The following is a 13378-nucleotide window of genomic DNA, read 5'->3' on the forward strand; positions in this document are numbered from 1 at the left end:
ATTATGTCATCTATCCCATAAAAAATCACTTGAGGAACTTGTTTATGTGGTAGGCATGTCACATTTTTGTAGTTTAGCAAATGGTAAACTACAAATTAACTTTCAAATAATCTACTAATAATATATGCAGTGCAATTTTTCTATGCATAATTTTTTCTTATGAAGAGTTCAGTTCTGTTGCAAAAAGAGTAATTAATTCTGTATGAATTTTAAATTTAGATCTCAAGTTCAAATTATGAAGTTATAAGCTCTGAATTTGTGAACTATGTTTAGCATGATGATAGCTAGATTTAAGAGACTTTTCCAAGAGTTCTTTTCAGAAGAAAACCATTAACCTCCTTAAACTTTCAATTTATTTTTTAATAAAGCAATTATATCTTCTTTTTTCAGACCTACATTGGTGATATACTGTTGCTTGTTAACCCATTTAAAGAACTTCCTATTTATTCTACCATGGTAAGCATTCTCTTTTTAAAAAATTGTGGATATTTTTTCAGTATTCATATAGTTCATTTTGCAGGCCAAACTCCTAAAATTAATTTACATATATGCACTTTTTTTGTTGGGAGCATCTTAGTTTTAATATTTTAGCAAAAATTTTTAAATTACTTCTAAACCCCGGTATTTTTACTGGGTCTTATTTGTAAAACAGCCATCTTAATAATGTTCTGAATGAGCAGGAGCACTTTAGATTGTTTAAAAACTCTTCACGGTGACCTTGGTGGTTTCTGCCAAAGTCAGACTTGGAAAAATAGGTGCATACTTCATACAGGGATTGTTTTAGTTTGCAGCCCCCTTGCCCAAAACATGATTATGGAGATAACAACCTTGAATAGTGCACAAAAGCTCAAAATGTTTGTGCTCTACATCACGTCTCTCGGTTTGGGCACTGTACAGCAATGAGTGCAAAGTGCTCAGCATGAGCTTAGCACTGCACTGAATCAGTCGTAGAGAGGTGGTTTGTGTTGGGCACAGGCAGTGCTTGGGCAAGGGGGACTTGAGTCCTCCATGTGTGACCTGTCATATGCACAAGGCCTGTGTCTTACCCTTCTAATCTTTCACTTATGAGACAGACTAGCTATTTGCAAGGGGCTTGTAATTTCAGTACCCAGATACTGATATGAACTTAAGTGGATTTTGTAGATGTGTGGGAGTAGCATAAATGCAAATGTTTTGATTTCTCCATCTTCACTCAGACATTTTAGAGATACAGTGTTAGTATAACTACAGTTTATCCTCCCCTCTTATTTTCTCACTGATTCACTGAGATGACGGAGATCAGGCTCCCTGATAAGTAATGTTCAAATTTAAGAATTATATTTAACTTATAAAAATTATAAAGGGTTAAAAAATTGGTGAGCAAATTGTAATCTGTGGCTGTTTGCTATGTCATGTGGCTTTGTGTATATCAGTAGTAAATTTGAGAGAAAGAAATGCTGTGACATTCATGGCAGGAGCAGCAGATTCCAAGTTGGGAGTATGAATGTATTTCTAGAAATGGATGGAAATCATCCATCACGTCCAAGGCTTTAGATTATTGTATTTTTTGCTTTCACTGTGTATGTTACATTAAACACATGATTTTGTGGACCAAGAGAGAACGGTAAAGAAAAAGAGTTTAGGTGGTAGGCTTACATGTTAAAATGTTTCCTGAATATTTGCCGCATCTTTTCTTGTCTTCTCCGTGACAGATCTATTTCATTAAGTTTAGCATGAGACACTTTTTGTCCTGCAATGATTTGGGTCATCTTGGATAATAATTGCTTTTACTTCATCACTATCATTTCCACACTATTGTGCATTTTTTGCAGGTATTTCCCAGATGATAAAAAGTCATGGTTGTAAAAGCCCTTCATGTTTGCGATGCTCAAATATACTGCAGCAGCTTAGCTGATATTACATTAAAGTCTCTAAAAGTTAGATGGCCTGTATTTTCAAGTAAAGAAAAGTGATTATGTCAATTCCTCAAGGAGATGCTGACATGCTATATGATGTGGCTCATTAGTTAACATTTTTGTTTCCGGTATGTAGTTTGTTAGTTGTCAAGAAGAAAAAGAATGCAAACATGTATTGGGCATGAAAGTATTTTTAAAACCACAACGAAACAATGAAAAGATTATCATGTGTTTTTCAATAACATTTTACATTTCCTTCTCTTTTTAAAAATACTGTTCATAATTTCTCAACAAGCATAATTTTTTTATCCTACACTGACCTCCCACAGTTCCAGTAGAATACTACTAAAATAAATATTTTTATAAGCAGTCATTCAGTCTGAGATGACATAAAGAATTCTACATTAATGGACACTGATATACATTGCTTCTTATGAAATTCAATGCAATTGCTAGATGATAATATTATTGCACTTTTATATGGAAATACACTGTACTACTACACTACACATTATAGTAGCATTAGTCTTGTGCTATGGTCATGCTGCTCTGTTACATTTCTGTAGAATTTATTTGTGCCTGATTGGGACAAATATATTCTTGAAGTTTGTGTTAGAAAAATATATAAACTTGCAACATTTTGCAGTGAGCGTAAGTGTGTGAAGGTTTTTCTTTCTGCTTTGTGACATTCTGCGTGGATTTAATCTTCTGTAGTCTAGTAACTCAAAAGGCCTGAATGAGAACGTATTGTGGAGAATTCACTCAGCTACAGCATTGTAGATGCCCCCCAGATTGAATAGTTTAATATCTAAATAAATAAGACAGGTATGGGACAGAAAGGGTTAAGAACATCAGGATATCCTCATGGGGGAAAAAAAAGTGGTTTCTATAGCAGATAATTGGTCCTACTCAGGCTTTAAGGATAGTACATGTTGCCAGCTATGTGTATCAGAAGTTATTCTATATTGCAGACAGAGTATTTGTGAGCAACTGCTCTGTCATGTAATAAATAAATTAGTTTATAACTTATGCCTTTTATTTCAGTTCTAACTTTTCATGAGCTGTTCATATTTCATTTTTTGAGATTTTCAAGTCAAGACACAGAAGAACTATAAATGTAAGGTATAAAAAAGTAACTTACTAGGTTTTGTTTTACTTTATGCACAAACTAGTAGTGTTAGGCCCTCCAGTTATGTTTACTTTTGTATCTTTATTAGACCTTATTCGCTTACAGCTCTATTTTCTTTAATTAAAATATTCATAGATGCTTAACAGTATCACTTACATATATAGAGAGATTCGGTTCATAATGCTTAGAGAGCTTTACAAAAGACCCATGATTAAGAGGATGAAACGTAATTAGTTTGAAATGTATTGATCATGTTAATTTTGTACGATTTTTCAGGTCACCCAGCTTTATTTAAGTAACTCTGGAAAACTGTGTTCCTCACTTCCCCCACATATATTTTCCTGTGCTGAAAGAGCTTACCACATGCTATTCCAGGAGCAGCGTCCCCAGTGCTTTATCCTCAGGTGAAAATTTATCTTTCTATTAATTAATTTGTACCTCCTGCCTTTCAGCTGTTTCCCTTGGGCCTCAGTAGTTGAAATTTCCATTTATTTTTTTCTCCAACTGATTTTTTTTCTGTGTACTGATCTCTGTATCATACATTAGAGCAAAATAGAAATGAAAAAGGTTTAATTACATCTCAAGTTCATAAATTCTCTTGGGGAGTTGCCACTCCATATAGCTGCATCTAATTAGAAGCAAGACTTAATGGCAAAGAATTCAGTACTGCCATGTGTGTTTGCTAATATTACATGAATCAGTATTAGAAATAGAATATATTAACAAAAAAAAAGATAAATCCTTGACTAAATTATAAACCTCTGAGTTGGGGCACCTGTATTGGAGCTTGCACTCTGCTTCGCTTGTTTATGTGGTCATGAATTTGTTATTTAGCTCTCCAGCCTCAAAATGGACTTTTAACCTTTAACCTTCATTCACAGTGTTGTTTCAAAGATAAATAATTTCAAGATTGTGAATGAGTTTATTAGTAATGGGAAACAGAGTTTCATCCAAACATGCTGGTTTTATAATGGTGAAACTTTGCATTCACTTCGAACTTTTTGATCCCTAAGTCTGTTAGTCCCATCTGAAAGCAGTGAGGCTGGTGAAATTGATGTACTCAGTCAAAGAAATTTGTTGCTCAGTCTTGTTACTTTGGATATTGCTGTTGACTGAAATACTGGCAAGCGTTTACAGAACTTCATGGCAGACAGAAAAAACTCACTGAAAACAGGTTGATTTTGATTTGGCCAGGAATAAAGACTGATCCATTTGATAAACCTAATTGCTCTTAAACTACCTTTAATTACAAGAAAAATTAATACTATGAAATGGAGATGATTTGATACTTAAAAGCAGCTAATAATGTTGGTTAGTCCATTTGGTAAAATCTAAATAATTAATGTCTGGAAAGTGAAGGTGATATAGGAAATTTCCATTAGTTTTCTGACAACAACAACAACAATAATAATCATCATCATAATCTGAAAAAATATCTATGATGTAACTTAAGTTACTCATCCACCCCATTGCTCTCACCTGCTCATGTGTTTATGTATGAATTGCTGTGTGTGGTCAAAATGTATTTCTACTTTCTTGCTATTTCAGTTGCAAAAAAACGTTAGTTATCAGCAAGAGAAGCTTCTTTCACTACCGTGAGCAATGAATCATTGGTTACATATGCTAACAGACAGCATGGAGCAGGGCTTACTCTCTGGCTCTGATGGCATGTGGTGTAGCATCCAGTCAGTTTTCCCTTAGTTTCATTAGAAGAGGTGGGGTTTGTGGGGAAGTTTTCAAGATCTCAGTTTCATTTTCTGTCACAACCAAATAACTACAACTCTGCAGTTCCAAAATGCTCCAAGCTTTTGTGTTTTACTTTGTTTCCTCCAGCCTTTCATACAGAAGAATACTTTTCATTCCTGAGAAGTTCTGTTCGTGTTTGGCCTGTGGTCTGTGATTTTAAAATACCTCCAGTTATAAAGCTGAGTTGTGGATACACTTCTGTGCATGCATGTATAGTGCAAGGAGTAAACCTAGTAACGAATGTTTAAAGTGAAAAAATGCACTTTAGTCTAACATGGAATCACAGGCTGAATGAAGATGGAGGAGCTCAGAGAATCACTCTGTAGCTAGTAAGGCCATTTCATGTAAGTGCCCGAAAGGAAGGAGGCAATGGATGAACAGTCCTGTTTTTACTAAAAAGGACTCACAGATCCATGAGAATGTTACTCTGGAATAACTTGGCTAGAGGTGCTTCTGCCCTTCTGCTTTTGTCTGGTTGTTTCCTCATTTCCACACAATCCTTTGTGTCAGCACAAATGTTCAGGTGGTGGCATGGTGCACTGAACGGGAGAAACACTCTCAGGTCTAAATTCTACCTCAGAGAGTGGTTGTTATTCACAATTACTTTTAGTTTAGTTTGTAGCAAGCCACCTTCACTCATGTGTGCTTAATACCAAGAGCTGGCTTTGTATAAACTTTGTATGGAAGTTCCAGAATAAAATAACATTATGTTATGCTCTTAAATAGCCAGTTGGTGGACTTTTCATAATTAGCTTCCTTCTGACTGCTTTTTAGCTTCCTTGCTCCTGCTTTTCAGGGTATGAAAATGCATTAAGCACTGACAAGATAAGTAAGGAGCTGTCTAGGAAGCCTAAATTTGAATTTTTTATTTCAAAACAGAATTTTTTTAAAATATTCATATTATTTGAAGGTACAGAGACTAGAGTTGTAATTAAGGTTGTATTAACTTGTCTCAGTTTAAGGAGACTGGAGTGTTTTGCTGAGGAGGACGACTTACCAGGTAGACCAAACTCCTCTCTCTCAGCAATCGAAAGTCCTAAATTAAGAGGCTCCAATGGAGGAAATATGGAAAAAGGAAGAAATAACAACCCTTTATTAAAGGATATATGTGTATTGGCAAAAACAGCAACAGAACACAAAAACAACTGAACAATAATCCTGTACCCAAAAGTCCCCTTCAAAAAGGAAACAGTCTGATACTTCTCTGTCCTCTGACGTGGTTCTAATCACAGTTGGCAGGAACGCTGTTGGATCACTGGAGGAGCAGAGCCTGCAGTGCTCGGTGTTGGCCAGCAGGGGATGCTGTTGGGCTCTGGTGGCCGCATAGGGGGACCCCGGATCACGGGAGAAGCCGAAAAATGGAGATTTCCCCCGACACCGAAGAGGGGAAGGGGAAAAAAGGGCAGTTTCTTTCCCGCTAAACTCATGCTGTCTGCAGCTGGCTGTAGACAGGACTCCCCCTTTGTTTGTCAGTGAGCACAAACTCTATGATGAAATCTGAGCAGATTCAGGCAGGAGACAGGGCAGTGCACAGGTAAGCTGAGGCCAGAGAGCAGCCAGATGATCAGGTCAAGAGCAAAATGGCCTCAAAGCTTTTCCAACACACACACACCCTTTGCCTCCGTTAAGGCAGAAAGTGAAGTCATCAGGGACCTGTCCTGACTGCCATGATTTTTCAAAAATGGTGTGTAGTGGCTTAGCAACTTCATCTGCCAGCTCCCTCAGGACCTGCAGTTGGATCTCTTTGGATATATCAACATGTACTGAGGATGCCAACCATTGCAGTCTTGGACCATCTACCTCCTACTAATGCTGATAGGAGTTTGAAGTCTGGTGTCAGAACCACCTCATTATAGAAACATGGACAACACAGATAAAAGCAGTTTGACTCATCACATATAGTAATGAGAGGCCTTGTCATATAAGACTAATGTTTTCCAGGTGAACAAATGGGATATTCACCAGAGCTGCGTGTATGTCCCATGAGAGTTGAATGAGATTAAATACTGCAGAGACCCCACTGCTATCTGAGTATGAAGTCCTTTTTATCCTTCCCTCTTTTATTTCTTCTTTATTTAATTGATTTCTCCTCTGAAGTGATATTTCAATAAATAAAGCAACGGTCAGACAGATACTGTATTTTGCTGCATCTCATTTTCAGAAACTAAACTACACAGGTAACAGATTGACCAGCCATCATGGCCATTGTACCTGTTAAAAATCTAACTGGCTGTTGTAGAAATAGCCCTTTAAATTCGATCAAGCGAATAAAGGAAGGAGGAGCATCAAATTGCATTTTGTTTGGTTCAGTTGTCTATAAACAAAACAGCTTCTTATAATTCAATTAAGAAATTCTTACATGGATTTCTTAGCAAGGCTTCACTAGCTTTATCCTTTCCATCTCTTTTTTTCCTTTTCCTTCCTTCCTCATGCTTGAAGTGCACCACTGATTTTGCTTTCTCCCTCCATCTCTCCACTTTTCTGTTATTTCTTCCCACCTTTGTTGTTCTTTTACCTTTACCTTATTTACTTTGCTCACTTTCCCTGTCAGAGATTCTCATTCTTTTGAATATTTATTCTACATCCTGAACAAGGAATCACAGTGATCTGAACAGTACTGCACTGCAGAAACAGGGCAGGTTGTAAAATCAATTATCATCTTCTTTCCTGTTCCTTTCCTATTTTCTTTCCCTTTTTCCTCTTGTATTCTCCACTTTCCATTCCTTCTGACTCCCATCATTACCACAGCAGTATTTCCCCATCTGCAAAGAGAACTAGGCAGCATAAGAGGGCTTCTTTGCTGGACAAAAGATAATGTCTATGCTATAAATACCTTCAAAAAGGCTTGAAAGCTTTAGATTTGATTGGTTTGACTTGTGGTACAAAACAATATGTCTTGACAGCTCTGACAGCCCTCATGAACATAGTCAGTCAGCCAGTCTCTCTCCTACGTTCTGTTCTTTATTTGCCATCCATAAACCTGCTGTTATTTGAAATGAAAGTTTGACGGAGCTAACTTTAATCTATTCAAACACAGCTAGCAGAGAATATAAAGAACAATGCAGTTGTGAAACTAACAATGATTCCCCCCTCTCTTCCTTGACTGTCATCTTGCAGTGGAGAAAGTGGTTCTGGGAAGACTGAAGCCTGCAAACAGATAGTGAAACACCTCTCTTGCAGAGCCAGCTCCAGCAGAAATACCTTTGATACAAAGATAAAACACGTAAGTAGCATTGTGATCTCTATGTAGAACAAAGCAAAAACTTAGCCTCTTGAAAAGGGAAAGATATCTGAACTGTGAGGAAAAAGGCATCTGCTCTGTAGAAATTAACAAAGGGCTGGTTTTTTTCACCACTGAAGTCAAAGGAAATTTCTTTCCCTCAATTTCATTCCCTGAATGGGAACAAGATTAAGCTCATATTGATTCAAAAGTGGAGGCAGTTTTGTTTCTATATGTTTTGGTGACTTTGGAAATCAGTGTTTCAGTGAATAAGAAACATCTGTGTGATAAGGAACTGTTTCCAAAATGGGTACTAATTGCCTTCAGTAGATAAATAAATTTGACTGTATGGTGTGATGGCGCTTCTCTGAACAGTATAAGAAGTGCTGAGACATCTGAAGTAATAGCAGGTAAGATAGAAAGTGTAAACTTGCAAGGATTAAACAGTTATATGGCTCTGTATTTATGTACTAAATATATTTAAGAAATAGGCAAGAGTTATGAATATTTGTTTGGTCATATTTAATTTCCAAAATATGTATTTCTGTATCCCCATATTTAATTCCCTACAAAGGTTAATACTGACATTTTAAATAATGCAACCTCCAAATTGCCAATTCAGATTCTTTTAAAAAATTGCCTTTGCCAATGAAATTTCTCATTCGAGATCCCAGCTCAGAGACAGATTTACACAGAAAGTTTTAGCACAGTCTGCCTTGTCGTAGGTCAGTTCTGAGTTTCATACTTTAAAAAAAAAAGTTTAGCTTCTTTCACCTACTCTGATGATCTTCTTCTACAAGGCTTACAGTCAACCCAAGGTCCTTTTGGGGTACTTTTTATGGTTTCACTTGCCACATGCATGACATTCAATCAGGGGCCCTCTGGTGGTCTAGTGGTTAGGATGCGGCGCTTTCACCGCCGCGGCCCGGGTTCGATTCCCGGTCAGAGAAGTCCCCCGGGCAGATGGAGCTCGTCAGCCCTGTAAGGCCATCCATCTAAGAGAAGGTCACTCTAAACAAACCTACGTCCTGAGGACCTCACTGCCACCGTCCAAGCTTGCTCGGCCCCGGCAGATGAACCTTAGGATTAAAGGGTGGGCTCAGCTCAGCGCACACTGTGTCTCACCTAAAAAATCCACTGCGCAGGCTCGAAGGGCAAAGACCTTTCCCAAAATCTTCGTTCGCGAAGACTGGCCATACAATACAAGAATTGTTCATTGTGAGGTTTTAGTAGTGTCATATGAATCACTCAAAACACACTTTCTTCCTGAGTTATGCATGATTCAGTCCAGAAAGATGATAAAATATGTTGGAAGTACAGCTGCCACTAACAGACAACCTACAAATCAGGATTACTGGGATGTGGGAAAGGCTACAGATACAGTGATTCATAGTTTGTACATTACAGATGATAAGGTAGTAAAAATACTGTGGATTTTGGGTGGATTTTAGAAGTTTTGCATTTGTGTTTTTTGAAGACATGAAATAAGCCTGATGACACTGAGAACACTACAAATTAATAAGCTGTACCTTTATTTTACTTCATGAAGTCATGCAATTGCAATGTTAGTGTTTATCATGGTGTTATCTGGTTTGTTGATGGTATTCCTAAAATGAGACATTTAATCTAGGTTTCACGTGCGATGTTAAGAATATTCTCATTATTTTCTCACTTTTTCTGAGTTTTAAAGTCTAGTGTTGCAATAATACCATTATATAGGGACAGTGCATTTTTACTATATTTTTAAAGCTAGGAGCCAGATCTACAAACTATATTTATTTCTACTGTCTATTCTTTTATTTACTACCTACACAGGTTTACTTACAGTTTTGAACTGATCAGGCCATGGATGTTATTCAAGTAGGACTGCAAAATTCAGGTCACATCATCCAAGTCCTTTTCTTTCCTAAAGTTCAGATTAAGTAATGAGTAGAAGAAGTAAGTAAATAAGTAACTTTGTCAATAAGCAACTGAAAACTGTGTGCTTCAGATGCAAATATAACAGCAGGGAATCAGGAGATGTGAGAAGTATTATTATCTTTGCTGTAACTTTTCTCCCGAACACAGGAAAATTCCCAGGGACAACTGTCATGGTTGCCCATCATGCAAATGGAACAAGAATTGTCCAGTTAAGAAGAGAAACTAATGTTGGAGGGGTCAGACCAGGCCTAATTTTCTCCAACTAAAAATAGGTTAACTTACTTTATGCAGTAAACAACAGCAATCCCTAACAGACACTTGGTGCCCTGCTCCCTGGCACGGTTTAAATCTCGTAGAGATCCTCTGGTCACAGTTCAGAGGACAGCACGTGCCAGGGACCATTCACAACATTATGTCCACCCTGATTTGCAAAAGAGGAGTTGTTAGATCTCTGAATGTGAGCCTTATCATACCACTTGCCATTTACGTTAGAGTCCTGCTCCTGATCTTGTTTTGTTTAATAGTATTGATGTAGCCATACATATCAATGAGTCTCAATCAATGCAGGTGGAAGAGAATTATCACATATTAAGAAAAAAGAGTTACCTTTTGATTATAGAGCGATCCCTTACAATTAGCTTAGATAGAATATGTGACTTCAGATAGCACAGGTAGATGTAGCAGATTTCACTCATGGGGAATAAAGTAGAGATTCTGGTTTAGGTGCCTTTTAAGGTGCCTTAATGAACACAGCACCCTGGATTCATTTCTGCTGCATAACACCATTAAATTAATAAAGCTGCAGAGGTTAAACCAAGTGCTGAATTATTCTGAAGAGCATTCTAAACAATGCTACTGGAGTGGAACTGAAATCAAAACTAAGCTGACTAGTTTATTGCTGCCACCTACTGCACAGACAGCTGGTTTAACTAGTAATTCTTAAGGGTTTGATTTTTAGAACTTCTTTGTGATTGAAACTACATTTTGTGTTTGCCACTCCACAGCTCACTTCCCTCCCCAGCTAGGTCATCCAGCTTCATGAAAAAAATTATATTAGAACAACAGTGTATTTGGGCCACATTGCAATCCACTTCTAAGGATGCAGAGGAATGTTCTGAAGGGAATCCTTCAGGGTATAAGGGGTGTAAGCAACTAATTATACACAAAAGAGCTAAATACAGAGAAAACATGGAATAAAGATGGCATATTTAATGTTTTGGTTTTGTTTGTTTGGGGTTTTTTAATGCTATCTTGAAACAGTTGCTGTGACTATGAAAGTGTAACATGAAAATGCATTAGTGAGAGATGCCATAAAAATGTGTGAATCTATTTTTTTCCTCAGTTTTTCACTAGTATAATCCTGAAGTAATTCTATTTGAAATCAATAATTCATGCAATTTCTGACATAATATAATGCTTGTAAATTCCTTTGATTGCTTATTAGTATTGATTGACTTTAAATTCATAAGCTGCTTTCAAAGATTCTAGTATTTTTACTAAGCATACCAGCTCTGGGCACATGACTCCAGGCACTCGTATCCAAACCAGTGGTAAGGAACAGCTGAAACGTGAACCATTTTATTCTGCCTTGCATTAATGACTTCCATTATTATGACAGAATTTTCTTTATTATATTTATTTTGAGCTATCTTACTTTAATTTGTATTTAGGAAAAAAATCTTCCAAGGATTTTTTTTAAATTCCAAGAGGAAAAATGATCTTCCTCCCCCGTTATTACTCACAAATCAACCATTGCTTCTTTACCATCTTTTTGCAGGTAAACTGTATCTTGGAGGCCTTTGGACACGCTAAGACACCATTGAATGATTATTCCAGCTGTTTTATAAAGTATTTTGAGCTACAGTTTTGTGTGAGAAAAAAAACATTAGTTGCAGGTAAGTATCCTGTAATCTGTTTATTTTTATATCACCCACAGACTATTAGATCAGAGATCCCAGTGTACCATACACAGAGTTGGACAGCAAAGGCTTTAAAGGATGTGAAAGAGGCAGGGGGGGCTTTAGGGAGTGTCAGAGGAACATGAGTTGATAGCTTGTTAGGAATGAGCAGTCTTAAGTTGTTCTGAGCAGCCACTAGGTGGCAGGGAAAGACAAGAAAAAAATTGACACCACTGATTACTCATAGTTCCTGGGAAATCACATTTCTCTTTATTTCCCAGATTAGTATACTGAGAGAGCTGTGTGTCGCATCACTGTGAAATAAAAGTAACAAAGAGATTGAGTTTTGCATTTCTGCCTAATGTTGTATTGGATATTTTAAGTATCCCTTAAATTACTGAGTGATAATATAATCTGTTTAGGCAAAAAAACCCAAGTATTTTCTCCAGTGCTGAAATTGGAAGTTTCTTCTAAAAGAAGTAGGAATCATGTTGATATTTTTTCTCATTAGAGGCAAGGTGGTATGGAATTTGTGCTTGCTTTCAGAGTAAGTGTGAGTCTGCTAATCCCCAGTGAGCATTCATTAGTGAAAAAAAAACAAACAAGAAAGCTGAGAAAAACTTCAGTTTGATTCTGAAAACTCTATCTAGTCATCATAAAGTTACTCAGTGTCAAAGCAAGGTATGCAGAAATAACTACGCACAGACAGTTTCCTCCTTTTTGGATGGAGAAGCTGTGTGGCAAGATACACTTCATTCCAAATAAATTAGGTTCCATTGGATAAACATTTCAAAAATCTATTCTTTTTTTTTTTTTAACAATTTTATTGTGTTTATGCTTTCTGAAGAGTTTCCTAAAAAAATTCTTTGGATATATTTCTTAGTGGGAATTACAATTCATATTTTTGAGACAGTTCACTATATGCTAGCAAATATGAGAGTTTCTTCAGTGAAAATGTCACTGCATGGGCAATTACTAACACTGTATTTCTGGTTTGTTTTACAATGAATGTAGGGTAATTGTAAGGGAAAAGCAAAACTAAAAAAGTGTGATTTTAATTTTTATGTATGAGCTCTTGTGGGAGGAATGTAAAGTGATGTATACATTAACATGGACTGAAGAGCATCTGAGTTGAGCTTGTAAAAATACAGCTCAGTCCCTAAAGCTAATATTTTATAAATACTCTGTATTATATATATTTAATTTGAATATATTGAGTTTGCAGGGACTTGAGTTTTCAAACAGGTTTACCCAGACTTGCCAGTTTAATTCATAGCCCTTTTCTGTGATGGATATAAATTGTGTCAGTTTTCTGGTACACTAATTCTGTGTTTTAATCATTCTCAAGCTATAGACATTAAATGAGAAAGTCTAGGGTAGTCAGGTCCATTAAAAAATATAAACAAATTACTTATGTTCCCTACTATTCCACAATTATTTAGGAATTGTATCATTTACTCTTACTAAGTCTACGGTAGTCAAAAGTTACATAAGTTGCAGTCAAGAGTGAGAAGCCCTAGTACAGCAGTAAAAATGGGGTTTATATTTCTGTTCCTGCTGTTCGATTTGC

The 13378-nt window shown here is 36.6% G+C and overlaps 1 protein-coding gene across 4 annotated transcripts in view; it reads left to right on the top strand.

Annotated features, from left to right (window-relative positions):
* The window catches only part of MYO16 (myosin XVI), a 363225-nt gene that overhangs the window by 192266 nt on the left and 157581 nt on the right, over positions 1–13378 (top strand). For all 4 annotated transcript variants that reach the window (XM_032679459.1, XM_032679458.1, XM_032679457.1 and 1 more), the window contains exons 12-15: positions 391–456; positions 3301–3428; positions 7888–7993; positions 11688–11805. In XM_032679459.1, coding sequence (XP_032535350.1) covers positions 391–456; positions 3301–3428; positions 7888–7993; positions 11688–11805 — 418 coding nt within the window. The remainder of the gene's footprint in view (positions 1–390; positions 457–3300; positions 3429–7887; positions 7994–11687; positions 11806–13378) is intronic.

This window comes from Chiroxiphia lanceolata, chromosome 2, assembly GCF_009829145.1.
Source record: "Chiroxiphia lanceolata isolate bChiLan1 chromosome 2, bChiLan1.pri, whole genome shotgun sequence".
Taxonomy (NCBI): domain Eukaryota; kingdom Metazoa; phylum Chordata; class Aves; order Passeriformes; family Pipridae; genus Chiroxiphia; species Chiroxiphia lanceolata.